We start from the raw sequence: 27,454 nt of genomic DNA on the forward strand, positions 1-27,454 counted from the left end.
ACGAGTATTCTTATAAGGGGACACGCAGGGCGGAGACATAGAGGAATGCCACCTGAGGACAGAGGTGGAGGGATACGGCCACAAGCCCGGGGCGCCTGGAGCCACGTGAGCTGGAACTTAGGGATGGATCCCCACCCCAAGAGGGAGCACGACCCTCCCAACACCTTGATTTTGGACTTTCGGCCCCCAGATCTGTGTGAGAATGAACGTCAGTTGCTTTAAGCCCCCAAGTCTGTACACTGTAAATTGTCACAGCTGCCACAGCAAACACCACACCGGGTCTACGCAGGAAGAGGAAGAAAGAGCGCAGGTGGTCCTGGCCGGAAGAGCTCTGGTGTCCCGCAGCCCCCACCTGAGGCCTCCCCCGAGGAAGAAACAGTCCCCGGAAGCCAGGGGCACCCCCCAGTGGCTCCAGCCTGCCCTGCAGCCCCCAGCACGGGGTTCCCTGACTTCTGTTGGCTGAGCCCGTGGACAGTGTAGACACCTGCAGCCTGGTCCGGTGACTGGGCCCTCGGTGGGGGCGTCGGGCTCCCGCCTTGTCCCCCAGCCGCCAGCCCCCCGCACGGTCTGGAGCGAGGACTGCGGACAGCCCACCTGTGCCTTGGTTACGACTCACCACACCGCACTTTCCGGGGGCCCCGAATGCGACTCGGGGGAGGCCCGTGGGGCCCTGACTGCCATCTTCTCCTTCGGGCACCTCTGTGGAGTGAGGCTTGGCATCCCTGCGCCTCCCAGAACCGTAGCGCTCAGCCCGAGGCACGTGAAGTGAGGTGCTCTGCAACCCGAGGTGGCCAGGTCCCAACACTGCACAGGGATGCCCACAGTGTGACCTGGGCCTTCTTACCTCTGAAACGGGTGATTGCACCCTGGGGGTCCCACAGCCCTGCATAGCAGTGTGCACCCCACCATGGCAGGCGGCGTGGGCGTACGCACCCCACCGGTGCCTGCAGACCCCCCATGCCAGAGGTCCGTGTCACAGCCGCTCTGGGGGCCCCCAGCCCCTCCACCAGGACTGGGACTTCTGCAGCAGGTGGTGGCTGCCAGCCCTGGCACCGCATGGCGCCGGCAGGAGGAGGCTGGCCTGCTTCCATCCGACCTGGTGTTTGATTTCAGGAGGAAGAGCCGACCGTGGCTGTCTCGCTTCGTGTGACGTTTTCAAATTTTTTTTTAATTTTTTAATTTATTTATTTATGACAGTCACAGAGAGAGAGAGAGAGGCAGAGACACAGGCAGAGGGAGAAGCAGGCTCCATGCAACGGGAGCCCGACGTGGGATTCGATCCCGGGTCTCCAGGATCGCGCCCTGGGCCAAAGGCAGGCGCTAAACCGCTGCGCCACCCAGGGATCCCTCGTGTGACGTTTTCAACGTCCGCGCACAGCATGGGGCGCGTCAGAGCTGGATTCCTACTGATACCGAGGGCCACTCCGCTGTACGGATCTTTTAAAGATCTGCTCATCTGTCCGGGGGCACTTAGGTGTCTCCCCTTTGGGGCCTCGCAGATGACACGGCTACACACAGGGTGCACCAGTGTCCGCGTGGCCACCCCTTTCCTTCTGCCGTAGGCCTCGGAGCGGAATTGCTGGTTCCTATGGTAACTTTACAGTCAACCTCGGGAGGAGCTTGCCAGACGGTTCTCCACGCAGCAGGCGGCTGTTCGGCTCACAACCGCAGCGGCGTGTGCCAGGCTCCGCGCTTGGATTCCAGCCACCCTGGTGGGTGTGAAGGGGTATCTCACGGTCGTCCTGACGCGCATTTCCCTTCCCAGGTGTTTAGCTGGTCTCCTGTGTGGACCTCGGGCTGTCGGGCCTCTGGCTGCACCTGGGACGGCGACAACCATCGCCCACACGTCCTGCTGCAGGTGGGACAACGTATCCGGGGGAGACATTCCGAGAAGCCAAGGAACCAAGGCCTTGCCTGCTGTCAGGGGGTCACCGGATCTGCCATCCGGCCCCCAGGAGCGTGCATGGACTTTCCCTTTGATAACCCCGAGACCACATTTCACAGCCGTGACGGCTGTCCCGGGGGACATTCGTGCGTGTCTGGAAACATTCCTGATGGCCGTGACTGGTGTGAACACCGTGGCACCGAGCGGGAAGAGCCCAGGCGTGCTGCTGGACCCCCATAGTGCCCAGGACCCCCACAGCACAGAGTCACTGTCTGCGGTGCTGGTTTTGAGGGGCCCCGTTGCATAGAATCTTTTCCCACCTATTCTTTTCACTGAATAATTTTGTATGAACGTCTTCCTAGAAGTCCCTTCATTCTGTGTCCTCTAAAGGTCAGGACTTGTGGGGCACCTGGGAAGCTCAGCGGGTGAGCACCTGCCTTCAGCTCAGGGCGTGATCCCAGGTCAGGGGATCGAGTCCCACGTCGGGCTCGCCACTGGGAGCCTGCTTCTCCCTCTGCCTGTGTCTCTGCCTCGCTCTCTGTGTCTCTCAGGAATAAATAAATAATATCTTAAAAAAAAAAAAAAAAAGGTCAAGACTTGCAAAGAAGATCAAAGACCTTGGGTGGTGAGTCCAAGCTTCCCATGCGTAGTCTTGCCGCCAGAGAGCCCCCCACGCAGCCCAAAGCCTGCTGAATCATCCCGTCGGGAACTGGACTTCACATGGCGGCGGGGGGGGGGGGGTTGCTTCAGAGGCCCCTCCTGGTCCCCGAGCGCAGCCCCACGAAGGCTGACCTGCGTGATCTCCAGGGGCCTCCCTGGGCCCATCCTGCATGCTCCCTCCTTTCCATCTGCAAACACCCCCCATCTGGGAATACTCTCCCTTCCACCAAACCTTTCCTCCCAACTTCTCCTGTTTACTGGGGTCTGAGAGCTGCACCCCTCAGCAGAGCCTGCTTAGAGACCTGGTGTGGCTTTCCCCTCATTTGCTGGAGACCTCAGGAGAACTTGAGCTTGCTCTTCTGTTAAGTGGACCATGGGACTTCAACCAACATCAGACAGGTAAAAACCCAGGGTGGTTTGTAAATCCCACGAGTGGGGTCAGGAGTGAGGTCACCTCCGGAAACTGATTTCAGTTCAGCCCCCTACAAAGGGGCTACCGACACTGGGGTGCTCCGAGCTCCTAGGAGCCTATAGGGTGAGTGCTCTGCAGATGCCCCTTTGGCTGGAGGAGCTGCTCAGCCGTGGAAGGCCTTTCCTGTCACTGCCATCACCACGGGGCTGGCACCTCTGGCCCTGGACTGCTGAAGCCAAGGTCAGTGGCCCAAGGCTGAAGTGTCCCTTGCTGTGCTACCCTGGAGGTGGACCCTCGTCCCCACACCCCTTTGTGCTCTGTTCAGGGACCTCTCTAGGAGCTGACCAGGACCACTTCCCGGCTCCGAGCATGAGATTCACTTCCCGAGGACCCCTTGATCGTGGCCCCTATGACTGAGGGATAAAATCCAAGCCAGAATGTGTGCAAAGCCTCTGCATCGCACCTCACTTGCCTCCCGTCTCCCATCTGCCCCCTGCCCTGGGTCCCACCTCCACACCTCTGCATCGGGGGCTGTCCCCCAGCCCTCCCTCCAGCACAAGGGACCTAAGCCTCAAGGCTGCCTGCAATGCTGGGAGCTCCCCAGGGTCCCTACCCCTCAGGCCTGACGCTGCCCTGGCCCAGACCCAGTGGGAACAGACTTGGTCTGCGAGGGTCCCCACATTCCCTGGGCTGGTGAGCTCTTGACAGACTATCCCATCTGTGCTCCTACCCCTGAGTCCTCCAACGGGGAGGAGGACCTCTGCGTGCCTGGGGGATGGGGTGCCCCTGGGGCTTCAGGAGGGAGGATGCTGATGGGGGGCACACTGAGGACCGGGTGCGGGGGGCGGGGGGCGGCAGGCCCCGGAGGTGCCCAGCGGGAGGTTGTAGGCAGGGAGGGGGCTGCGGATTGTCTTCCGGCCCGTCGGCGAACAGGCTCCCGGCGCCCGGACGCTGTCCTGGGGCCCCTGCGTGGCCGGGCCGCAGCTCCGAGCCCCGCCATCGCCCCTTTAAGAAGGGGTCCCGCGTCCCTGCCCAACCGGCACGAAGCCCCCAGACCGAGGGAGGGCGGGGCGGCGCTGGGCCGGGGCGGGGCGGGGGCGGGGCGGGGATGGGGCCGGGGGCGGGAATGGGATGGGGCCGAGGGCGGGGACGGGGCCGAGGTGGGGACGGGGCCGGGGATGGGGATGGGGTGGGGTGGGGGCGGCGATGGGGCTGGGGGCGGGGCTGGGGCCGGGGGCGGGGTGGGGATGGGGCCGGGGGCGGGGGCGGGAATGGGATGGGGCCGAGGGCGGGGACGGGGCCGAGGGCGGGGACGGGGCCGGGGCGGGGGACGGGGCCGAGGTGGGGACGGGGCCGGGGATGGGGATGGGGTGGGGTGGGGGCGGCGATGGAGCTGGGGGCGGGGCTGGGGCCGGGGGCGGGGCGGGGCTGGGGCCGGGGGCGGGGTGGGATGGGCGGGAGCGGGGCCGGGGGCGGGGATGGGGACGGGGCCGAGGGCGGGGATGGGGCCGGGGGCGGGGATGGGGTGGGGTCGGGGCCGAGGGCGGGGGATGGGGCCTGGGGCGGGGGCGGGCCGGGGCCTGGGCGGGTGGGCCCTGCAGGACGGCTGCCCAGTGTGCGGGGCGGGTCCGGGGGCGGGGGCGGGTCCGGGGATGGGGCCGGCGGGGGCGGCGGGGTCGCGCGTGGCGGGGCGGCGGCCGCGGGGCGCGGGCACCATGGGCTGCTGCTCGGGCCGCGGCGCGCTCCTCTTTCTCTGCTCCTTCCAGCTGGTGAGTGGCGGCTCGTCCTCGGGCGCGCGGGGGATCCGGCGCCGTCGGCTGCAGCCTCGGCGGGGCCCCCGCAGGCACGTCCGGAGCCGGCCAGTCGGTGCCCGGGGGCGCGTGCGCTCGTGGGGAGGGCGCAGCGGCGGGCACCGGCGGGGACAGGCGCGGGGCGCGGCTGCAAGGGGCGCGCGAGAAACGGAGGGCTCGGGCCGGGCGTGGGTGCCCTCGCGGCGTCGGCGGGGAAGGCGGGGCCGGGTGCGCGCGGGGCCGGGTGTGCGCGGGGCCGGGTGCGTGTGGTCTGCGCGCTCCTTCCCGGGCGGCGCCGGGCGCTGAGCGAGCCGCGGCAGCCTCGGGTGGGGGGCGCCGTGAGGGTGCGGGACGGTGCGGTGCAGGCGGGTGTGCACCTGCGGGCGGGGCCCCCTCGCCCTCCCCGGTCCGGGAGAGATGCGGGGGAGAGAAGAGGGCGCGAGCTGGCGCCCGGACCTGCACTTGGGCCGCTTTGCGTCGCGGATTACCTGGTGCCCTGGGCCCAGAGCTTTGTCAGAGAACTTGGGCATCTCCCCGCCAAGTGTCCACTTAGCCGTGGGAGCTCCAGGCCGCCTGGCGGTTCCCACATTCCCGGAGCCGGCCGAGGCCCTGGTGGGGGTGGGGAGTGCTACGCGGAGGTCTGGCCGCAGGGCTGGGGAGGGGATGCTGGTGGGTCCCTGGGCTCCCATCTTAAGCAGGAAATCCTGCTTTGTTGAGACCAGGCCGGGTGGGCTTCTGGCTCAGCGGGGCAGGGGGCTTTCTCCCTCTGAAGCCTGGAGGCCCAGGGAAGACGCAGTTTTAAGCAGAAGTCCTCCAGGCCTGTGGCCTCCTGTCCTTCGCTTGCCCTCTGTGTGGGGGTGAGGGTTGCTGCCGGTTGGCAGGGGGCTGAGATACCAGGCTGCTGGGTCCCACGTGGAGGAAGGAGGGAGTTTCCAGGGGTTCCCTGTGGGTGCACACCCAGTGCTTTGGGAGCTCGGGGTGGGGTGAAGAACAGCATGGAGGAGGTGCACGTGTGCAGGGTCTGGCTGCACAGGTGAGGCGGGGAGATAGCTCAGGGCTATGCAGGAGGCTCCGGCTGAAGCGCTCTTCCAGGGGCAACAGGGAGCTCCCGCCGCCGCCGCCACCGTGCAGCGGAGGCGTCTCCTGCTACATTTTGGTAGGAGGCTCCCTTAGTGGAAGCCCTGGGGAGGTGCCTGGGGGTAGGGAAGGGAAGGTCTGAGGGAGAAGGACGCTGAGGAGCCCAGGCTGGTCAGAAGCTCTCCAGCCTGCTGGCGCCTGGAGATCCTAGAGCAGAGTGGCCTTTGGCGCTGGTGGGACTTTGGTTTTCGTGCGTTAAGTTTGGCGTGTGGGACGTACTCAGGGCTGACTTGTGACCTGAGGTTCAGGGCCCCAGAAATAGATGTCCCGGGTGAGGGATGTGGCCTCGGGTCTGGAAGGCTCGGGTAGGGTCATGCTGCGTGTTTCACCGCTGCAGCGGACAGTGGACCGTGCGCAGGGGGCACCCCCACAGCCCCTGGAGAAGTTGCTGCGACCAAGGGCGAAGGGTGACCCAGGCAAGTTCCAGAGCCAGGACAGAGCTGTGTCCCCACGTGGCCAGCGGGGCCCAGCAGAAGAGCAGCAGAGAGCTTTGAAAGGCCTTTTGTCCTGGCCCCCCCCCCCCCCCGTGGTGCTTCCTCTGCTGGGGGGAGGGGGCGGCAGACGGGAGAGCTCTGGTCACCTCTGGTCACCGCGTGTAGGGTGGGGGCGCCGTGGGGGGAGTCCTGGGACTTTTGTTGCCAAGCTTGAGAGTTTTCTCGTTACCAAGCTACTGGACAAAGGCCCGAGCACCTCTTCTGGGAGCCTTGTCCCTGGAGAATAGCGTGAACTTGGCCCGCCCTGAGCCAGCGGAGCGTGCTGTGGGGGTTCCCAGGCTGTGCCACGACGTGGACAAGAGGGAAGCCTGCGCTCAGTAGCCGTGTGGGGTGGGCGGGCCCTGCAGCGAAATCTCTCCCTGTTCCCTGCTCGAGCACTGCCGGGGCGTGCTAAGCCCTCTGGTGCGTGGCTCAGACACGAAAAGGTGCCCCTACAGCCCAGCACCTGCGCTGGACACTGTGCCCAAGCTGTAGGGTCCCTGGGGAGCACAGCCGTTAGCGGGACGCTCCTCCAGTCCCGGCATGAGCCTGGACCTCGGAGAACGGTGCCAGCAGCGACATGGTGCCAGGAGTGAGGGGAGGTGGCAGGGGAGTCGGGGCCGGCTCATTCCGTCTCCCCTGAGCGCCTGGCACTGGCGGGGGTGCTGAGGCAGGGCACATACCCCAGCCCCTGATTAGGGTCATCGGTGCAAAAGAGGCGGCCCGGGGCTCACAATGTAATTTCAGTCTGTGTCTGGAACAGGTGGCGCTGGCCAGCTGTGCCCGTGAAGCCTGTGAGGCGCACACGCCTGTGCGCGTGTGTGTGTGTGGGTGTGTGTGCACGTGTGCATTTCTCTTTCTCCTTGCCCCGCAGGGACACCCGTCACCGTGTAGGCCTGTCCTGCGTGGGGACCCCCCTCCCCCAGAGCTTTGCTCCTCATACCAATCCCTCCACTCACCCCCACCACCCCGACCTGAGCCGGGCCAGGGCTTCCTCTGCCCTCCTGGGTGGGAACACCCAGTCCCTGACCCCTCAGTGGCCGGGGGTCCGTGGGGCTGTCCTCCGTCGGGCTGGCCAAGAGCTGCCGATCCTCGGCTGTCCCTTCAGGCTGGGCTCTCCTCCTAGGACAGAGGCAGGGGGAGGCAGGATCTCTGCCCTCCGACGCCGGTCTCTTTCTCCCACATCTCTAACTAAGGAACGAATGTTTGGGGGCCTCCTCTGGGCACCGGGACCCACGCTGGGATGGGGCCGCTGCCCCCTGACCAGCAATGAGGCACATTAAGGGCCGGGCAGTGGGCCCTGCACAGAGACAGGCCTGTCCCTGCTGCGGGTCAGCTCCGCTAGCACCTCAGGGGACCCTGGGGAGTGGGCTGCCTGCAGGGGATGTACCCCAGCCCCTTGATTAGGGTCATCGGTGCAAAAGAGACGGCCCGGGCTCTTTTGGGTGCAGAGCAGGGGCGTAGGCCTGAGGGACAGAGGAGTTGGCCCCGGGACTTTCCATCACGCACACACAGCCGTGTGCGGGGGTCCCCGTGGGGCAGCAGTGACACGTCTGCAGGGCTTGGGTGGCCGGGCCGTGTGAGCCAGGGGCATCCCTGAAACGGGGCCAGAGGAACATGCGTCCCTCAAGGCGGGGGGTGGGGGGCGGCAGTGCCACCCTCTCTGGGACAGAGGCTTCCGTGGCCACAGGCCGGAGCGGACGGGAGGGGGCTTGATTTCGGCTTGTGCTCGCCCCGGTCTCCGTTCTCTACCGCGATTCGTAGCCCAACGCACGCTTCCTTCCACGAGGGAGCTCGGGAGTCTCCTCCTGTGGGCTCCTCGCCTTGGAAGAGAACGTGGGTGGGAGGAGGGGCAGAGGGAGAGGGAGAGTCTCCCGCAGACCCCGACGCGGGGCTCCATCCCGGGACCCTGAGATCACCGCCTGAGCTGAAGCCAAGCCCCTGGTCCTCCTGCTGGGCGTTGGGAGCAAAGTAGGAAACAGCAGTGAGGGGCTGGGCTGGTCTGGTTCTCCTCAGAGACTGTCCACCTCTTAGGAGACGATGCCCATCACCGAGCTGCCCGGTCTCGGGGGGTGGTCTGGAGCAGGCCACCATGCCGGGCCTGCAGGGTGGGGGGCTGTGGCGTGCAGGAAAGCGGCCCAGAGCCTGGCGAGTGCCCGCTGGACGCTTCCTGTGCCCTGCCCTCGGGCCCGCTCCTGCTCCCCACGCCACACTCCCAGCTGTCTCCTAGGACGGACCCCAGCCTCTGCAGGGCATACTTGGAATGTCCCCCTGCCAGAGACGTCCTGGAAATAGCTGCCACTCCTCTGGGGCCATACACAGCAGCTGGCAGTGCCCGGGATGCCCCCACAGCAGCTGCTCCTGGGGCCTGGTCGGGCTCCTGCCAGGAGCCAGCGTGGAGGAAGGGCCAGGCGCTCCTGCTGGGGTCGGGGCGTCTGTGAGGTCCACCAAGGCCCGCCCTACTGGGCTCGTCCGTCCCTCTCTGCTGTGCACGCCCTGCGTGCTGGCTCATGGTTCCAGCCGGTGGGAGGGACCCGAGGGGGGCTTGCTTGGAGGGGCTCTCCTCCCTCTTCCACCCTTCAGAGTCCTTCCAGGGCTCAACACAGCTGAGGTTGCTCTGGGTTGGGAACCGGTTCTCAGTGCCAGTGGCACACTGGTGCGTAGTGGGCCTGCGGTGGAATTGTGGAACGCACCCACGAGCTCCGCCAGGGTGCTGTCCCTTCCCTGCCCGTCTCCCTTCAACCCTTGCTGGACTCGCCTTGTCTCGAACATGGACGGGAAGGTGTCAGGTGCAGCGGATTTGGCCCTATTTTCTCCCGGTATGTGCTCCTGGTTTCTGGGGTTGGGCCAGGTCCGCAGAATGAATGAACGCGTGAGTGCGTGCGTGTGTTCTGGAGTCGAGCTTGAGCTCAGAGCCGGTAGGTTCCCCCACAGACGAAACATCAAGTTCCCGGGGCACCTGGCTGGCCCAGTCGGTAGAGCGCGTGACTGTTGATCTCAGGGTTGTGAGCCCCACGTTGGGTGTAGAGATTATGAGGAAAGGAAGGAAGGAAGGAAGGAAGGTAGGTCTAAAAAAAAATCAGGCCTCTACATGTGCCTGATTGCTCTGGTTGGTTCTCGTTGGCCAAGCCTGCAGGCGAGAGGGCAGGAATGTCCTCCAGGTGAAACTGCTTTGCCGCCACCATGGAGTCCATGGAGGAGGGGGAGCCCAGTAGACAGGGAGGGTGCTGACCTGCAGGCCACAGAGCCCCAGCCCCACCTCCTGCGGAGAGCGCCCCAGAGCCCTCGGCCTCCTGCGTCCTGCCCCATGCGTCCTGCCCCGGGGGTTTGTTGTCAGGCCTTGACCCTGTGAGTCAGGAATGCAGCCCCGGTTCCCACTCTCAGGTTGAGGGAATGGAGGATGGAGGGGCCACTGCTCGCCCACAGAGAGCCTTTCAAGGTAGAGGGGCACCCCAAGGTGAGGTCTGAGGGCCGAGCAGACTCAGGTGGAGATTTTGGTTGGAAGATCCAAGACGGTGGCAGATGCTGGACGGTGATGATGAGGCAGGAGAGGCCGGCCTCGGGGGTCTGCTGGCCCTCAGGTGCCCGCACTGCTCCTAGGTCACTGCCCTGGAGCGGCAAGTGTTCGACTTCCTGGGCTACCAGTGGGCACCCATCCTGGCCACCTTTGTCCACATCGTCATGGTCATCCTGGGGCTCTTGGGCACCATCCAGTACCGGCCTCGCTACGTTGTGGTGGTGAGTTCATTCTGCTCCCACACCCCTCCCACGGGCAGGCGGGGGATGACCGGCTGGGGCCTCCAAGGGCCGCCTCCCAGAAGCCAGCAGAACCCAGGAATCCAGGGCCCGTGGCTGCACTCCGAGACCTGTCCCGGGGTGGGCTCGGGGGAGCCTCCCTCCAGTGGAGCGTCCTGGCTGCCAGACCCGGGAGCAGACGTCTCCTCTAAGGTGCTACGCAGAAGCAGGTTGCTGAGTTGGCCTCGTCCACCCCCTGCCCCCCTCCCGGCTTTCTAGTACGCTGTGTGGGAGGCCGTCTGGGTCACCTGGAATGTCTTCATTATCTGCTTCTACCTGGAAGTGGGTGGACTCTCAAAGGTGAGTAGAGTCAGTCCAGGGGTTGTGGCCAGGCCACAGTGAGCATTGTACGGCCTGCTTGTCACCATGTCCCCCCCGCCCCCCCCGTGGTCTGTTGCGGCTCTGGCCCTGGCACCCAGAATAGCCCTAGCCCACAGGGGTGACTCAGTAAAGGTCTGGGGAGGACTAGTGACCTGGAGAGGGGTGGTGAGCACTGGCAGGCAGGTGGCCTTGGAGGATGGGCCTGGGAACCAGGGCAGCACCTGGAAGGGGAGGCAGGGCTGGGCGCCAGGGGCAGAGGGACCGGGGCTGCAAGGGGGTGCAGCTGGGAACACCTCTCAGGGGCACCAGGCGGTCCCCTGAGCTGCTCTTTCAAATGCTGGTCAAACCCGCTGGTCTCTCCCGGGGAGGAGGGGACACCCCACCCAAGCCGTGTTTGGTTAGGAGCATCGGTGCCAACAAATCCTGAGCGGCTGTTGTGGGCACTTTGGAATGTTTCATTTCAGCCTCGCCTGAAGCGCGGAGCTGGGAATGGGGTCGGGCTTGACTCCAGGCGGGCGCGGGGCAGACTGGCCATTGCCTGGTGGGGCCGCACCTGGGGCTGCAGGGGGCGAGACCTCAAGCGGCAGTGATGGCCAAAGACGTGAAAGAGGGGCCCGGAGCACCGTGAGGACACACCCCAGGGTCTGACCTGGGCACGGAGGCCTTCCTGGAAGAGGGGGTGTGAGCAGGCTCCAGGGCCCAGGCAAGCAGAGGGAGGCCTTCTTGCAGGGCAGTGACTGAGAAGGCCTTGGGGTCCCTGCCTCCCCTGGCTGGAGGGCAGGGCGCCCCTCACCCTTGTCGGGGCCCACACTGGACTGTGGTGGGTGGGTGGGCAGTGTCCCTGCGGCTCACCAGGTCCCGCCCTCCTCCCCAGGACAGCGAACTCCTGACCTTCAACCTCTCCCGCCACCGCTCCTGGTGGCGTGAGCACGGCCCGGGCTGCCTGCACGACGAGCCAGAGGCTGGCCTTGGGCCCCTGGGTGGCCAGGCCTTGGTGGCAGGCGTCGGCTGTGCCCTGGAGCATGGCTACACCGAGGCCCTGCACAGCGCCCTGCAGATCCTCCTGGCGGTGAGCTGGGGGCCTGGGGGAGGGATGGGGTGGGGGTTACCCCGTGGCTGGGTCAGGTCTCTGCCTCCCAGGTCTCAGGGGTCCCCGCCCTGCCTGGCAGGAGGACTCCCACCCCGCCCCCACCTGTGCACTTGGGCCACGGGAGCCTCGGTGTCCTGCTGTGTAGAGGGGGCTCGAGCCGGCTCCAGCCCCGGGGTGCGCATGAGGAGCCCGAGGCTCTGCTGATGCTGTGGGGCGGGGGCGGGGGGGACAGAAGGAAGGCAGCCCGGAGGCGGGTGGGCAGGGCACAGCCCAGAGCCCCACCACAGCCTCCTCCGAGCAGCTGGCCCCCTGCCGCCTGTGTCCCCCGAGGCTTGTGGTCCCGAGCAAGGCCACAGGACCCCAGCACACCTGAATTTCAGATAAAGGACCAGCATTAGCGCGGGGTCCCTGCGGCATTTGCGACGCGCTTCTGCCCAGAAACGCTTCCTGTGCGTCCAGACCTTTCCCGCTTTCCCCGCGGCCGTGGACTTGCCCTGCGAGCCCAGGGGAGAGGATCGATCTGCCGTCGGGCCTGCCCTGTGCGGGCCGTGGGAGCCGTTCTCCCGGGAACCCACCCGGGGGCCCCCCGGGGACCCAGGATGCTGCTGGCACTGGCTCCGGGAAGCCTGTGAACCACTGTGAGCCGACGGTTAGCTTCCTGTGCCCCCGCCTCCCTGCCCCCACTCCCACGGGGGCTCTGGGGCCCGATGGGCGGCCACGAGGGGGGGGGATTGAACCAACAACCGTGTGGGACGGTGGGGGCGAGGGGCGCGCTCTGCTGGGCCCCCCAGCTTGCAGCTGCGTCAGGCTCCGCTGTCCACACTCAGCTCGGAAGCGACTTCCTCCCACGTTCACCAAGCACGTTCTACGTGGAGAGTGAAACCTGCGGGAGAGCGGTGCCCGGGCCTTGGCGGGTGGGGGCGCCGTGGGGGGACGTGAGGTGCTGACACACGGTGCGGTTGGTGTCACTCACTCGCTCTCCTATGCCTGCCTTGTGTCCCCAGCGTGTGGACGGGAAAACCGAAGCCCAGGGAGGGAGGCCCACGGAGCCGCAGAGCTGGTGGGCAGCCGTAGCAGCTACATAATATCCTAAAACGTCCCGGCTTGAAACAGTAAAGCTTTGTGCAGGGTGGCAGCGTGGGGGGCTTAGATGGCTGGTTCCGGCTTGAGGTCATGCACGAAGCTACAGTCAGGCCCCCGGCTGGGGCTCTGGGGCCCTGAGGGCCGGTCTGGCTGCAGGTGCTGCTTCCAAGGGGCCCTCCCGTGGTCCTCGCCGCGTGGACTCTCCCCAGGGCTGCTTGGGTGACCTCACCGCGGGGCGGCTGGTCCTGCAGGGCCAGCGGGTGGGAGGCAGGGGGGTACCCTGCCTTGCAGTCAAATGCTCTACCCCTGAGCTATATCCCCTGCACCCTGCCTTGGACATCACACTCGGTCATTCCTGGAGACTCTCAGCCTTTGCCCAGGCCAGCCCTAGTCAGGGTGGGAGACGGCCCCCCGGGGCGTGGGGTCAGGGGGAGGCCCCCCAGGACCGCCCAGGGACTTCTGTAGGGGCGCAGGCTCTCCTCGCTGTTGGTCTTTTTCGATGACCAGGCAGGTGGGGCCCAGGTTCCCATCGTCCACCGAGGCCCACCGTCTCTGGACCTGAGCCCTCGGGAGACCCTTCCTCCCCACTGGAGGGGCCTGGCCTGCAGGCTCCCGACTGCCCGCTGCACGCAGTGCGGTCAGCGTGAACGTGTCTGGCGGATAATGTGTTTATAGGACGGAGGTTCTGCACCCCGCTGCTGACGCTGGAAAACAGATTCCAGAGCTAGGGCCATCCGTGGCGTGGGGCATCCGCGGCTGCCCACGGCCGACCACGGCATGAGAAGCCACAGTAGTTCAGGCGGCCTGCACGCTTCCAGGGTCCCTCCTCTCCAGGGCTACGGACAGTCGGCCTGTGGCACACTTGGGGTGCTGCCCCCGTAGCCGGGAGTCAGAGCTGCCCTTCCCTCGGGTCTGAGGACCTAATCCTCCACAGCTCACAACGCAAAATGGGGGCCACGGTTACCAGAAAACACACGGGGACCCGGATGCCTTCCTTGAAAGGAGAGAGAACCCACTTGCCGAGGAGACCCCTCGGTGCTTCTGAAGGCATTTACAGAATGTGTAGAAAATGCCACGAAAAGGAAACTGCAAAGCAACAAATTCTTGGTGGGAGTTTCCCACGCGCGGCTGCTGGTTCTGGTGCCGGAGGGGCGCGCCCCGTGTGGAAGGGAGAGGCGGAGCCCCTGGGTCGCCGTCCTCCTTCACCCCCAGGGATGGACATTTCGATCACGAGATGCGCGTCTCTGAATACCCGCCAGCGGGCACCTGCTTTGCCTCCCAGGAGCCCACCCTCTGCTGCTTGTTCGGGCTTAGCGGGCCCTGCAGCCCTGCTGGCGAGGAGAGAACCAGCCGAAGGAGGCAGGGCCGCACGGCTGGCGGGGCGGGGTCTGCAGATCCTGTGGGCCTCTGGGAGCTTCGGGGGGGCTCTGGGGGGGAGCCCAGAGGGCACGTGAGAGGTGGAAGGGGGGGTGAGGCCGTGGGGCGGCCCCCAGCCCAGGACCCAGTGGAGAAGGAGCAGTGGGGCGGGCTCAGCACCACGGCCAGCTCGGGCCCACCGGGGACCACCGAGGCCCACTGGGGACCACTGGGGACCACCGGGGGGGGGGCAGCGGCGCAGCAGTGCCCGCCCGGAGGACCGGCCCAGGCTTGCCTTTCCTTCGGGAGGAGGGGTCGGCATAGAGGAGGCCCACCACCTGCTCCCTGGAGGATGGGGCTTCCAGAGCAGGGCGCAGCACCCTGTGGTCTGTCCCCCCTCACTGGGCCTGATCTGTGGGTGCAGGAACCAAGCCCCAGAGCTTAAGTGAAGGCCTCGGGTCTCCCCGTTGCCCGTGGAGGGCCGGCCACGCCAGGAAGGCTGCTGGGAGCGCTCTCCTCCCCGAGGCCCCTCGCTTCCGAGACCGCGCTGCTGGCCACCGTCCTACCCCTGTTCCATGTCTCACCCCATCCTGGCCTGTGCTTGCCTCAGGGACAAACCCCACCACCATCGCTCAGAAGAGCTGCTGTAGCTTCTCCAGAGCAGGTGCCGCTGTGAGGCATCTTTTCTGTTTACCCCCTGACCCATCGGGGTCCAGCAAGACAGAGATGGTGCCAGAGATGGTTAACCAGAGATTTAACCAGAGACGGTTAAATCCTGGGGGCCGTGGGGCGGCCGTTCCAAGTGGGTGCCCTGCCGGGGACCACACGGTATCCTGTTCCCTGGGTGCGTAGCCACTGAGCTGCTGCCCTCCCCCACCCCCACCCTCGGCCTGCAGGGGTGTGGGGAGGAGTTACCCCAGGCAGAGTTCTTCCTCCCGCCCCTGGGGTCAGCCCTGCAGAGGAGGATACATGCTCTGCTTCCCTCCTTCCAATCTCCTGCTGGGCTCCCCACCGGCAACCCGAGCAGGAGGGTGCTGGAGTCTGGACACCATCCACACTGCACGGGGTGGAGGATGTGGAGGAGGGTCATGCGGGGCCCCTCCAAGCCCCGCCATCAGACTCTTGCTCCGAGCTGCGTCTGTGGGGTTGAGGCCATTGCTGCCTATGGGAGATGCTCAAAGAGCACCTGGTCCTGAGGACGCAGGTGTGACCTACGGAGCCCGGAGGCCGGAGAGCGTGGTCTCCCCATCCTCGCCGCCTCCCAGGTTCCCAGCATCTGTAGAGGCTGACTTTGCTTCCGTGTGCAAAGCCTCCTGATGAGCTGGGGCTGCCGGCCCCTCCCGAGACCCCGGGAGCACACAGAGCTGAGGGCCTTTCCCGGGAATCTGTGCTGCCCTGTGCCGCCCAGATGTGCTTCGCTGCCAAGTCACAAACAAGCAGTTCTGCTCAGGGACCGCTCTGGCTCTGTGGTCTGTGGTCGGGGCTGTTCTCATTCAGGGACGGGGCAGCTCCCCCATGGCACTGAATGCCGCCCTCGGGAGGTGCTCATCCTCGGTTAGCACTGCCTGGGCCGCGTGAGTGCGGAGAGACTGGGCCACGGGCAGCGCCAGCCCTCACGTCTCAGCTGGAGCCCTTTGTCCCACCACGGCCCTGGTGCGTGGCTGTCCCTGGGCACTTAATGCCAGCCTGCCCTCTCCCTGAAGCTGGGCGGCCTCCTGTGAGCCTGGCGGGGAGCCTCTGCCCAGCCAGGCCCCCGGCTCCCAGGACAGTGGCCAGCCCCATCCGCTCTGCCCTCTGGCTGGGTCCTTGGCACTTGCAGCCGAACCATCCAGCGAGGCTGGCCCCAGCTTCTCCAGCCGGGGCTGCCATCCTAAATCTCCCCAAGGAGGAGAGACCCGGTGGTGGGCTGGTTAACAAGAGGCCCCGGGGGACGTGGCTTGGCTGGACCTGGAGGGGGGTTCAGCCTGGGGGTCCCTCGGGCTGAGGGCTTCTCTTTGCATCTCACCCTCCCCTTAAAGCAGGGACTCGGTCATCTTCCCGACTCACTGGTCCATTGGCCAGCCCTTCCCCCTCTCACCCCTCACCCCCAGGGGCCGGGCCAGCCCCACGGAGGAAGCCAGACGCCGTCTGGAACCTCGAAGCTGAAAACGTCACACGAGATCCACTCTCGTTGTTCATTTTACGGACAAGGAAGCTGAGGCCGAGGAGGGGCTGTGGCCCACTCGCCTCAAGCTTGCCTGGGTCCTCACCCCACCTCTCGGTGTCTTTCAGCTCGTGGGCTTCGTCTGTGCCTGCTATGTGGTCAGCGTCTTCACCGAGGAGGAGGACAGCTGTGAGTGTGCGGCTGCCTGTGAGCGCCCGGCCTGGACGCTCCAGGCGGAGACGGAGGGACAGGGAAGCAGAGGGCTGGCGGGGGGTGTCTCTGCGTCCTCCTGGCCTGTCGTTGGCAAAGCCTGAGACCTCACCTCTTGGGTCCCCATGCCCTTGGGGTCCTTGCCTGAGCAGAGGGGTGGACGGGCCCAGCCACCTGAGAAGAGATGAGGAGGGGACGCGGGCTGTGGCACGAGGGGTCGTCTGGCCCCCAAGCCCCCAGGCTCGAGGGCTCCCGTGCTGCAGGGCTGGCCCCCCACAGCGGCTGTGGGTGCAAGGCTGAGCCCTCAGACCTCCAGAGGGATGGGCGCCTCTGCCTCCTGGCAGCTGAGGACCAGGCCCTACTGGCTGTGGTGTCCCCATCTCTGGACCCATCTGAGCGGCATCTTTGTTTTCCGCTCCCAGAGGTGGGTCCCCTTGACCTTCCTCTGTTTTGCAACGTCAATGTTGAGACGCCTCGCTGGCCCTGGCTGCCCCTGGCTCTGACGTGCTTTCCTGGGAAGACCCTGCAGAGGACAAGGCTGGGTGGGTGGGGACTGGGTGCATGCACCTAGGGGGCCATGGCTCCAGTGGGCAGAGCTCCCCCTGGGGTCAGAATGGGGATTCAGAGCCTCTGTCCCCGGGAATCAGGTGGCTGTGGGGTTGGGAGTGCACGTGTCCGAATGGCACGCTGTCCTCGGCCCTCAGGCGCCCCAGCTCCTGTGCCGTATGACCCCGACACCGTCTCCCAGACCACTGTGGCTGGGAGAGAACCAAGTGGACCTCACCTCTGGTGAGGATGTTTTAGGAGGGGAGCCAGCCGGGGGGTTGGAGATGCGTTGCTCTGCCCAGCAAGCCTGCTACCCACTGGCCGTGCAGACACAGCCTCGGGGGGGCAGGTGATTGAGGTTCATGGATGTGGGGGGCCAGGGGTTGGGTCACAGTGAAGCTCCCTGCGGCTCTGAGGATCCAGGCTGTCCGGGCCTGCTCTGTCCCCCCCCAGGCCACCCCCCCCCAGCCGCTGAGCTCTTCGGTGTCCACCGGGGAGTCCCACTATTCGTGCCCTGGAGGGACACGGCCAGCTCTGAGCTGGGCCTGGGCTGGTGCCTGCCCTCCCCGGGCCCTCAGGCTCGCGCCGGCCTCTGCCGTCACCGCACCAGCGCTCGGGCTTCGGCGTCTGCTCCATCTGCCCTCGTTTCCATTGTTTGGGTCTTGTTTTATTTGGGTCTCGATTTCTTTCAGTTGATTTCATTGGTGGATTTGACCCATTTCCTCGCTACCACGTCAGTGAAAAGCCTTCCAACCTCTTGCTCAAGCAGGTGTCCGTGTAAGTATGGCCAGCAGAGCCTGCCCCGGCTCGGCCTCGCCAGTCGGATTAGCTTCTCTCCCTGTGGAGGCCTCACCAGGCAGCCATCTGTCCGTCCATCCGTCCGTCCATCCGTCATCTGTTCATCCACCCATTCCTTCCTTCTCCAAGATCAGCTCCGTGCGGGCTCTGGGCTTGGCCCCCACCCCCTGGAGCTCCATGCCCAGCACTATATGGAGTCGGGTCTAAGACAGTTTTGTTCTGGGGGCTGAGAGGGCATGGGGAGGCCACTTCCCAGGAGGGCGGCGTGGCTGTTCTCTAGGGGCCTCACTGTGCCAGGAAATTTGGGGTGTTGGTTCCTATCTTTGGAAAAATCAGACTTTTCTCTTAAAAAGCAGTATCCACGACCCCAGGCTCAGGGTGACAGTGCCTGGGCCGCCAGCCCACCTCTCAAGCAGCCAGCTTTGCCAGGTCCCACACCTAAGCCTGAAGTTTGGGGGACCCCAGAGGCAGCTGGTGGTCCTCCTCCCGGTAGAGCTGCGCTTCCTTCATCCCATGCCCTTGGGGTCCACCCAGGCCGTCAGACAGGATCCTGCCCTCGGGCCACACCCATGGCATCCCCTGGGGACCCTGGCCCTCTTGGCAGCCACACCTTTTCCGCCCCATAAGAGAAGGCCCACCTCAGCCTAGGGCCGTCTGGGGGAGCAAGCCTGTCCGTCCCGTGACTGGAGGGCGCTCACTCGGGCCCTGCGCCAGGGCGGGGGGGGGGGGGTGAGAGCCGACCACCCGGAGCACCACCCAGAGCATGCGCCTCTGAAGGAGTTGGCCAGGCTGGAGGGGCTTCTGGGGGTCTCCCACCAGCCCTTGGAGCTTGGGTGGCCAGAAGGACCACGGTGGGCCCCTCACTGCCCCCAGCTGCCAGCCCAACGCCTGGGGAGGTGTCTGCAGACACGGGGCTGTGCCCGCCTGGAAGCCCTCCCGCCGCCCACGGGGATGCTGCCCCTTTTGCATCCGGAGCTCTCCGAGGCGAGGGCACAGCAGCCCCTGTCGACTGCTGCCCGCCCCCTACCCCCGCCAGGGAGCCCTGACCACTGCCCGTCCCCGCCTTCCCCGCAGGCCTGCGTAAGGGAAGAAGCGCCAGTCCCGCCTGCGCGGCCCCAGATGACCACGACCAGGGAGCCTCCCTGCCCTCGGGGCGTCCCAGGCTGGAGATGCTGCAACTTCTCTCTCTCTCTCTCTCTCTCTCACACACACACACACACACACACACAAAAGAGGAAAGGAAAGAACAGACTGATCTCTGTCACCGGCAGCCGGCCTGGGACTGCTGCACACCCGCTGCTGGGGGAGGGACGTCGAGACGGGAAAGTGTGAGCTCACCACGCGGGAAGTGTAAACCCACGTGATGCCCCCGCCCCCTGAGCAGCACCTGCCGCTGGGAGGGGTCTCCGGGCAAGTCCCCGCCTACCCAGCGCCCTGCTGGTTCCTGGTCCTGAGCCAGGGGCGCTGTTGTTCACCGAAGGGAATTAAGCCCCGCGAACCCCCCCACTACCAGTAGAAAGTAGGACGCTGCCCCCTAGGCCTCCTTCCTGAGAGGCGGGGGTTTGCTGGGGAATCCGAGCCCAGTCCCAGAAGGCCTGAGGCTAGGTGGGCGTGGGGGGAGCGTTGGCCCTGCTGCCCTGGGGTGAGCCGGCTGCCCGTCCTGGCACAGAGGCTGCTGGGCATCGTCCAGGGAAAGCCCAGCACTTTATTGTGAATCTCCAAAAGCACTCAAGCGCAGTAAAAGTGCCTTTACACCCGCTTCCTTCCACCGTCTGGCACTTGGGACGGCCGGTTCGGGGGCCTGCGTGTGGCCGCAGGGAAGGCTGAGATGGATGGGCGCCCGCGTGACAGCCAGCACTGGAAGCGCCTGGGGGGGAGGGAGGGATGAGCAGGCTGCTCCCAGTGGGCTTGTCCACCGGCCAGGGACCTCAGCCTGCAGGGAGTCCCCCTGAACCCCACCCCCGGCCACTTGACCCCCTGGGAGATTATCGGAGAGATGGTGGGGCACAGAATCCTTTGACAACCAGGAGGAGGTTCCCGCCATCCGTAAAAATCTAAGTTCACGCTCCCCTCCCTCACCTGCCTGGCCCTGGTTGCCAGGCCAAGGTCCTGCCCAGGCCCATCCTCATAACGACGCACCTCCGGAGCCATCCTGCCCTGGGCCTGGCTGCAGCCCACGCATCCGGCTGGACAGGGGGTGCTATCCCCCCCCATCACTGGGGAAATCAGGGCAGAAATGGCCCTGGTGGGTTAAGGTGCCCGAGCAGAGTGGTAGTGGCCACCAGGGCGCAGCGTTGGGAAGGACCCAGAGCCAGGATCTAAGCGTTCAGGGAAGGTAATGGGGTTGATTAGCAACGTCTGCCGGGACCAGGGAGGTGGAGAAGTCAGAAATGCTGCCTCCCGCCGGCCCTGCAGCACCAAGCAGCCCCCTGGTAAGATGCGGTGAGCTGGGCTCACAGCCTGGGGCCGTCCTGAGGTCCCTGAGGCCCGGGCGGGGGTTGCCCAGGCCAGGCCAGGCCAGGCTGGGACATGCCTGTGGGTAGCTCCGAGCACTCACCTGGCTAGGGCAGGAAGGTACGCACACAGCTGCGGATGGGGGCTCTGCAGACGGGGCACAGCTGCAGGGCTGGCGCGCACTCGGCACAGACCAAGTGGCCGCAGGGCACGAAGACGGTGCACACGGTGCGGTCCAGGCACACCTTGCAGACGCGCTCCTCCCGCAGGCGCTGCAGCTGCTCCTCTGCATCCCGGGCTCCTGGCGGTTCAAGAACCCAGCAGCACCCTCTGGGCCTGGGCTCCACCCCCTCGCCTGGACACACGTACCCGCCCCCCCCCCCGGACCTCCACCTTGTGTACTGGGCTAATGGAAGAGGAGGAGGGCTGGGGTCAGGCCAGGAGCACCCCCCCAGGATCCGGGGGAGCCGGCCCTGCCCCCGAGTGGGCCCGCCCTCACCTGGCTCCCTGGCCCCTTCGGACTGGACCTCTCTTCTGGGCGTGGGCAGCTCAGGACTCATGTGGACAGGAGCTGTAGGTGGTGAGAACAGACCAGAGGCCCCCAGGGGAAGTGAAACCCCACCCAGAGGGGGCCACAGGCAGGGTCCCCCTCCCGCCCCTCCCATAGCATGCCTGAACCCCCGAGCCCGCTCCCCCGGGACATGCCCCTGCAGCCCCTGAGCAGTGGCCGCGGGAGCTGTGTGCCAGGCACTGGGGAGCAGCGAGGGAGGGCCGTGTGCTGAGGGCCAGGGGAGGGGGCACACCTCTGGCCTCCGCGGGGCAGCCCCCGTCCTCTTCCTGGAGCAGGTCAGCCACCAGCTGGGACGCGGATACGCTGGCCGGCACCGCCCAGCGGTACTTCTGCTGCACCAGCTGCTGCACCTGACTCCGCCCGAAGCCCATGCGGAGCGCTGCCCGCACCGCCGGGCACTGGCTCCACGCGGACCACTCCTGGCTGCCCCTGACATCTGCAAGGCAGGGTGAGGGGCAGCCGGCTGGCCCCTGTGGCCCGCCACTAGGGCCACCTCCACACAGCGGCCTCCGCGGCCACTCAGCGGTGCTCCCGTGAGGGCTGTCCCCCGAGCCTTTGTTCAGGGGTGTCATCAACAGTGAAGTGAGCAGAGCCTCGCCAGCAAGGCCCTAGAGACGGCCCCACACCAGGTGCCCGGCGCTGCTCACGTAGACCCGCCTTAGTTCGAAACGGGGTTGGCACCATCGGCTTTCGGGGCTCGGGGAGCAGATGTCCCTCGCTATGCAGTTACAAGAGCCGGGGTCTGAACCTGAACCTGACCGCCCTCAGTGCTGGGCACGGGGTCAGACGGCACCTCTCCTCTTCGTGCTCCCACTGCCAGCCCTGGGATTGGCGACGCCCACGGTGGCCTCCTCGGAGGTAGCAGGGGACTGCTTCGGCCTCCCCTGAGCACCAGACCCACCGAACGCCTGCGCGCAGCCCCCTGGCCCCCAAAGCAAGCCCACCCTCACACCTGGCCCCACTGTCCCTGCCCCAGGACATGTCACGCATCACGGCTCACCTGATGGGGTGGCAGGGGCCGTGTCTTCTGGTTCTTCTGATGGGTCCTGAAAGGAGCCAGAGGACATCTGTGCCCTGAGTAGACACGGGAGTAGGGGAGGGGGGGACCGCCCGGCCCGAGCCCTGCGGAGAGAGGCAGGACTCACCCAGGAGCCCAGCAGGTGGCAACAAGCCTCCTGGACGCTGCAGACGAAGTCCCGTCCCTTTGTCTGGAGCAGGAATTCGCACCTGGAGAAAGCCGGGGGGCGGGGGGGAGGCATCAGGGCAGTGGGCCCGGGCTGCTCCGGAGCCCCTCCTGCCAGCGTCGTGCCCGCGCAGTGCCCCGTGGAGGGCAGCCGGGACAGCGAGCGTCAGCACCTGCTGGGGGCCGTCCTGGAGACAGCCTCTGCCGAGCATCAGGGAAGAGGCAGGGAGGATGCTGTTCCCAGAGGGGCCCCATCCCCAGGAACCACCCCCCGGGAGAGGGAAGCCGGCTGTGCCCAGCGCCAGGAGCGGCCTGCTGGGTTTTTACCTGGGGAACCACTTGGCGTGCTCCGTCCAGGGGTCATCCCCTTGCTCCCAGCTCTGCAGACCCCCGTAGCAGAAGAAGCACCTCACTTTGTCTTGCTGGCCTAGGTGGAGGGTGGACACTGGCCTTGCCCATGCCCAGCCTCCCGGCACCCGCCCACTGGGCCAGGTGTGCTCCTGAGGCTGGTTGTGGGGGCCCCCTGGTCTCTGCCCCCTTTGCCCTGTATTCTCCTTGGATCTCACAGGCACCCCACTTTCTCAAAGGTGAAGTGGGGAGAGTGGAGCCCGGGGAGTGGCGCATGGTTCACTCACAGGAAGGCAGGCGGACAGTTAGGGGTGGGGGCCTGGAGCCCCGAACATTCCGTCCCCAGGATGGATTCCCAGTGATGGAGACGGGTGCCTGCCGGGCTCCTGCCGCCATCGGGACGCGGCGCCTCCTGTCTCTGCCCCCGCAGCCCTCACCCCGGCCTCGCACTGAGCCTTCAACAGAGGCTGCAGGTCGGGGCTGCTCCAGTAGACCCCGAGAGCCTGTCCTCGGGCCCCGGAGACCCGGCAGGCGCCCGCACACCCCCCCTCCCCTGTCACTTGCCACGGTCTGAGGCGCCCGAGGAGGTGGTGGGAGACAGGCCCGGGAAGGCCACAGGACCCCTGCCCCCCGGCCCCCTCACGTGGGGCCAGACCCGCCGTGCGGGGTGCAGGGGCTCCCGGGGGCTGCAGAGCTCCATCCAGAAGCCCCCTGAGCGGCGCCCAGGCCCCCGAACTCACCCGTGTGGAAGAAGCCCGCCGCGGCCAGCAGCTCAGGCCGCACCACGGCGGTCAGCGGCCAGGCGGAGAACGAGGCCAGCCGCAGCTGCTCCGAGCCCATCCCGGGGAAGGCCGGCCTCGGGGGGCCAGTCCGGGGCTCCCCTGGCTCCTCCTCCTCTGCGAGGGGGCGCAGCTGGCCCAGGATCTGCCCGTCCACCCGGTCCCGGCCTCCCCAGCACCGGGTGCAGTGGCCGTCCCGGCCCTCGGTGTGGCCACACGGAGAGAGGCGTCCGCGGCCCAGCTCGGGGCCACGGCACCAGCACTTGGCCCTGTCCTCAGGCCCCATGGAGCCCACACCGGCCCTGGCCAGGCCCGCGGCAGTGACGGGACCCACGGGAGCCAGTCCTGGAATGCGCCCAGCCGGCCCGCCTCACGCCTCCTGACCCCTGGGCCCTGCCTGGGGACAGCAGTGGCCGTTGCCTCCCGCAGCTGGCACGGTCCTGCCCCTGATGCCCCAGGTGGGGGAGCGGCCGGGGGGCCCACTGCCTTCTGGAAGGGGCCAGCGTGGCAGCCAGCATCACGCGCTCTCTGCAGCAGGGCTGTGTCATGGGGCTCCCAGGCAGGGGCCGCGGTGCTGCGAGCCTTGCTCCACGCACAGGCTGCACAGGGGTGGGGGGTGACTCTCGGTGACTCTCAGGAAGGAGAGGGCGGAGCGGGAGCCCGGACACCCCTCCCGAAGCAGCAGGGGCTAGCGTAGGGGGAGGGAGAGAAGGGGCAGGCCATGCCGTGGGTCAGCTCCGAGTTCCTGGGCCAGATGCCAGTGGCAGCCCCTGAAGGCAGAAGGTTCCAGGGGCTCTGACCTGTGCAGCTATGCCCCCCAAGGGGAGGGCAGCCCCTCCCACAGGGACGACACCGGGCTCCCATGGATGGGGACACCCCGCCGCCCGGTGACCCAGAGAGCAGGGACCTTTGGGGAGGGGTCACAATTCCCACTGCCCGTGCCGGCTGCATCGGGCCAGTCCCGCTGCTGGGCCGACCAGACCAGCCAGCCCACTGCCCGGCCCGGGGCCCCCTGCTCTGCCGCAGAACCGGCCCGCCTCCCCGGGCCTGGCTGGGGCACCCGCCCTGCTGGGTAGGTCTGGGGTGGCCCCACTGCCGGCCAGGGGTCCCAGGCTCCAATACCGCACTCGCCCAGGCCCAGATCAGAACCGCTGGCCACGTGGGACGGGCTTCGCTCAGAGCTGGTCATGCCACGCGGTCTCCACCAGCCGCTCAAGCCCAGGTCCCCGGGTGCCCCCACCCCAACAGTTAGGGAACTTGAGAGGACGGCTGCACCCTGGGGAGCTGCAGCGCCCAGGTGGGCAGAGCAGGCTCTGATGCGGACGGAGGGACAGAAAGGCTGGATGGGGGGTGGGGGCCGTGTGCCTGCCCCCCACCCCAGCCCCGCGGCCCCTGTCCAGTGGCCCAAAGCTACTGCCTGCTTCCCGGAGCCAACCTGGCCCTTCTGCCCGCCCAGGCCCTAAGCCCTCTCTCATCCCTAACACGCTGTCCCTGGCAGCACCCAGCTGGTGTCAGCACGTCCACCCACAGTGCAGCAGCGCTTGCAAAACAACTGTGTGAACAAAGTGAGGAGGGGCACCCGGGCTCAGCGGTGAAGCGTCTGCCCTCGGCTCAGGTCATGATCCCGGGGTCCTGGGGTCGAGCCCCATGTCGGGCGCCCTGCTCCGCGGGCCTCTGCTGCCCCTGCCTCTGCCCCTCCCCTGCTCATGCTCACTCTCTCTCTCCCTCAAATGAATACATTAAAAAAAAAAAGAGTAAAATGAGGAACCAGGACCTGCTGACAGGTGGTAGGGGCTGTAGGGGTTGATTGGGGGCAGGGGGGACTAATGGGGGGCCGGGGGTGCTGACAGTGAGGAGGGAGGGCAGGATGGGGGCACAGAAGGGGGTGACGGGGGTGCTGACGGTCGGGGTTAGGACTGCCGGCAGGGAGGGCCATGCCCCAGGGGGGCTCACAGAGGACTGTGAGGAGGCGGAGGGGTCTGGGGTGTAACCCAGGTTAGACCTGGCCAGGTGCCCGTCCCAGGTGCCCTCACTCCCTTCGGCGTAGGGGTGCGTGAACTGGGCCTTGGACCTAGCCCGGGCTCCTATACGCCAGCCTGTGCCCCCGTGCGGGAGGTAGGCGCTGGCCTCTTGCCCTTGAGGAAACCCGTCATTGTCCTGGCTACACCCGCTGCTCAGCCCCGATGCTGCCAGGGTCCCAGAGTCCCCGAAACCTTCTCCTACCAGAGGCCCAAAGCCACCAGGTTCCCTGCAGGAGATCCCGGGAAAGGGTGTGGCTGGAAACCAGGCAGCAGTGACCAGGGCAGCCGCACCCCCTTCTCTGCGCACCCCATGCCCGCTCCCGAGGGCAGAGTGCCCAGTGGACAGTGGAGAGAGGGACAGGGGGACGCCTCGGGGGCAGGGGGGCTGGGCCCATGGGCTGGTCCCAGGATGTCCGGGCCCTTGTCCCTGTCCGTGCCCCACTGCCCAGGATACAGAAGGGTCCTTACCTTTGGCCCCTTCAGCAAACCCCAAGGGCACCTGCCCCAGGGTCTATCTGGGAGGTTTCCTCAGGGGCGACCCCTCTGCCCCGCGGCACCCCCAGGCTCAGATGGACAGAGAGGTGGGTAGCAAGTCTCCAGCCTGTCCAGCCCCCAGGCTTGCTGTGGGCCCTCTGGACCTGGGGCCGGCCGGGGGCTCGGGGGGGGGGGGTCCTGGCAGCGGAGGCGGCTCCCCCTGGGGGGGCCTGTGGGGCCTATTGCCTCCCATCCTGCCGCTGGGCGCTGGGACGGAGAGACGGCGGGTCCCTCCCTCATTACAAAGTGGGGGGAAGGCGGCGTCTCCCGATGTGGAATCTCCCCCGAAAGGCGGGTTTGCTGCCCGAGCCGAGGGAGACCCTCCCCTCCACACCCAGGCAGGTGTTCCACAGGCCTCCCGGCGCGCGTCCCTGCAGAGCCACCCGCGGGAGCAGAAGCCTGGGCCCTGGGGGGGAGCAGGCTGGAGACCGGGCGCCCCTGCGGTGCATCGGAGGGCGGGCGAGGAGCGGGGGGTGGGGGAGGAGGCCCGGCGCCCACAGCCTTGCTCACCCACACCCACATTTGAAATTCTTGAAACGAATTATCTGCGAGTTGCTTATATAATTAAAGAGCAACGGGGAGATGCAAACAGCTCACGCTTGTTCTGGCGATATTGATGATATTGAAAATAGAGAAAATACAAGTCACCGTCTGAACCAGCGCGGAGGCACCGCCAGGGCCAGGTTCTGGGTCTGAGCTTGTCCCAAAGCTATGTCGCAAGGTGTCATCCTGGGGCGGGGGGGGACCCCTGCTTGCTTCTTTGAACCTCCCTGTGAACCTGTGTTTCAGAACGAGCCGCTCAGGCGCCCTGAACCTTGCCCACTGAGGCTCCGCCGCCACCGCTGCCACCGCCGCCACCTCCCCGCTGCCCACTCCCGGGCCGCCCGGCTTCTCTGCTAACCGGGCAGCTCTCACACACGGAGGGACGTGTGCCGACGCCCCGATGGCTCCCCTCGTTGACTCGGGGCTGCCGTGTCCTTACAGCGAAGTCTTCCCAGGTAGGACGATGCCAGACGGGACATGAGCAGACACCCGGGTCACCCCAATCACCTACAGCTGGGGCTCTGAAGGCCACCCGGACCCACGCGATTTGCTCCTGGAGCCCGACGAGACTCCTGCCCTGCCTAAGACATTCAGAGCCAGCTGGGGTTGGACGGGAAGGTCCTGGGGGGGGGGCTTCTCCCCACCAGAGTGAGGGGCTGGCCTGTCGGGTAGGAGAGGGGCCAGCTCAGCATCACCACCCACAGTCCCCCTCCCCGAGCCACACGCCCACCTGAGAAGGTTCTCACGTGGAAGCCGTGTGACGTGCCCTTCACACAGCGCCGGCTTTCCTTGCAGATGATTGGGGCCGGGCCGGCTGCGGGGTTGGGGGGGGGTGTTGACCCACTGGACGCACTCCCCGGGGTGAGGCCTCTGAGGCCAGGCCTGAGTCCACAAAACGGGGGGAAGGGAAGTGGAAGGTCAGGCCCTGGCTCTTGGGCGCCCGGGGTCGGGCCTGCTGCCCAGGCCTGGAGGCATCCCACAGACCGCCCTGAGAGGGGCAGGAGGCCCCCTCCTTGCTGGGAACAGGCTCCGTGAGCTCTCCGCCCAGGAGCCCCCCACTGCAGCCACGGAGCGAGGACTCCAGGCGACCACAGGGCAGCAGGCAAGTGCACAAGAGGCCAAGAGAGGCTTTGGGCTTCGGAGGGGGCAAGAGGAGGTGGGCGAGGATGGGGGCAGAGCCCTGGCGCTGGGAGCCTGCACACACTCCCCCCACCGTGTCCTCACTGCCGCCCTCCTCACCTCACGGCCCCTGCCCGGTGGCCCGCGCTCCATCTAAGGCCCCCCACGGACCCAGTGCTACAGCCGGGCCCCTTGCTGATGGT

General features: G+C 66.8%; 2 protein-coding genes across 2 annotated transcripts; one reads left to right on the forward strand and one right to left on the reverse strand.

Moving 5' to 3' along the window:
* The first annotated feature begins 4,672 nt into the window (after window positions 1–4,672).
* Window positions 4,673–19,149, forward strand: NKAIN4 (sodium/potassium transporting ATPase interacting 4). The gene is made up of 7 exons (XM_041733382.1): window positions 4,673–4,726; window positions 9,958–10,095; window positions 10,372–10,452; window positions 11,348–11,542; window positions 16,274–16,334; window positions 17,594–17,678; window positions 18,774–19,149. Exons 1-7 carry the CDS (start codon window positions 4,673–4,675, stop codon window positions 18,781–18,783), a joined length of 624 nt encoding a protein of 207 aa, XP_041589316.1. The 3' UTR covers window positions 18,784–19,149.
* A 1,111-nt stretch (window positions 19,150–20,260) lies between these two features.
* On the reverse strand, window positions 20,261–24,223 carry BIRC7 (baculoviral IAP repeat containing 7). Its single transcript, XM_041733230.1, has 7 exons — window positions 23,968–24,223; window positions 22,996–23,379; window positions 22,235–22,334; window positions 21,870–21,951; window positions 21,725–21,770; window positions 20,653–20,724; window positions 20,261–20,454 (listed from the first exon to the last, which is right to left on the reverse strand). Exons 1-7 carry the CDS (start codon window positions 24,221–24,223, stop codon window positions 20,261–20,263), a joined length of 1,134 nt encoding a protein of 377 aa, XP_041589164.1.
* Between the last annotated feature and the right edge of the window lie 3,231 nt (window positions 24,224–27,454).

The sequence above is a fragment of the Vulpes lagopus genome, chromosome 18 (genome assembly GCF_018345385.1).
Source record: "Vulpes lagopus strain Blue_001 chromosome 18, ASM1834538v1, whole genome shotgun sequence".
Classification (NCBI taxonomy): Eukaryota; Metazoa; Chordata; class Mammalia; order Carnivora; family Canidae; genus Vulpes; species Vulpes lagopus.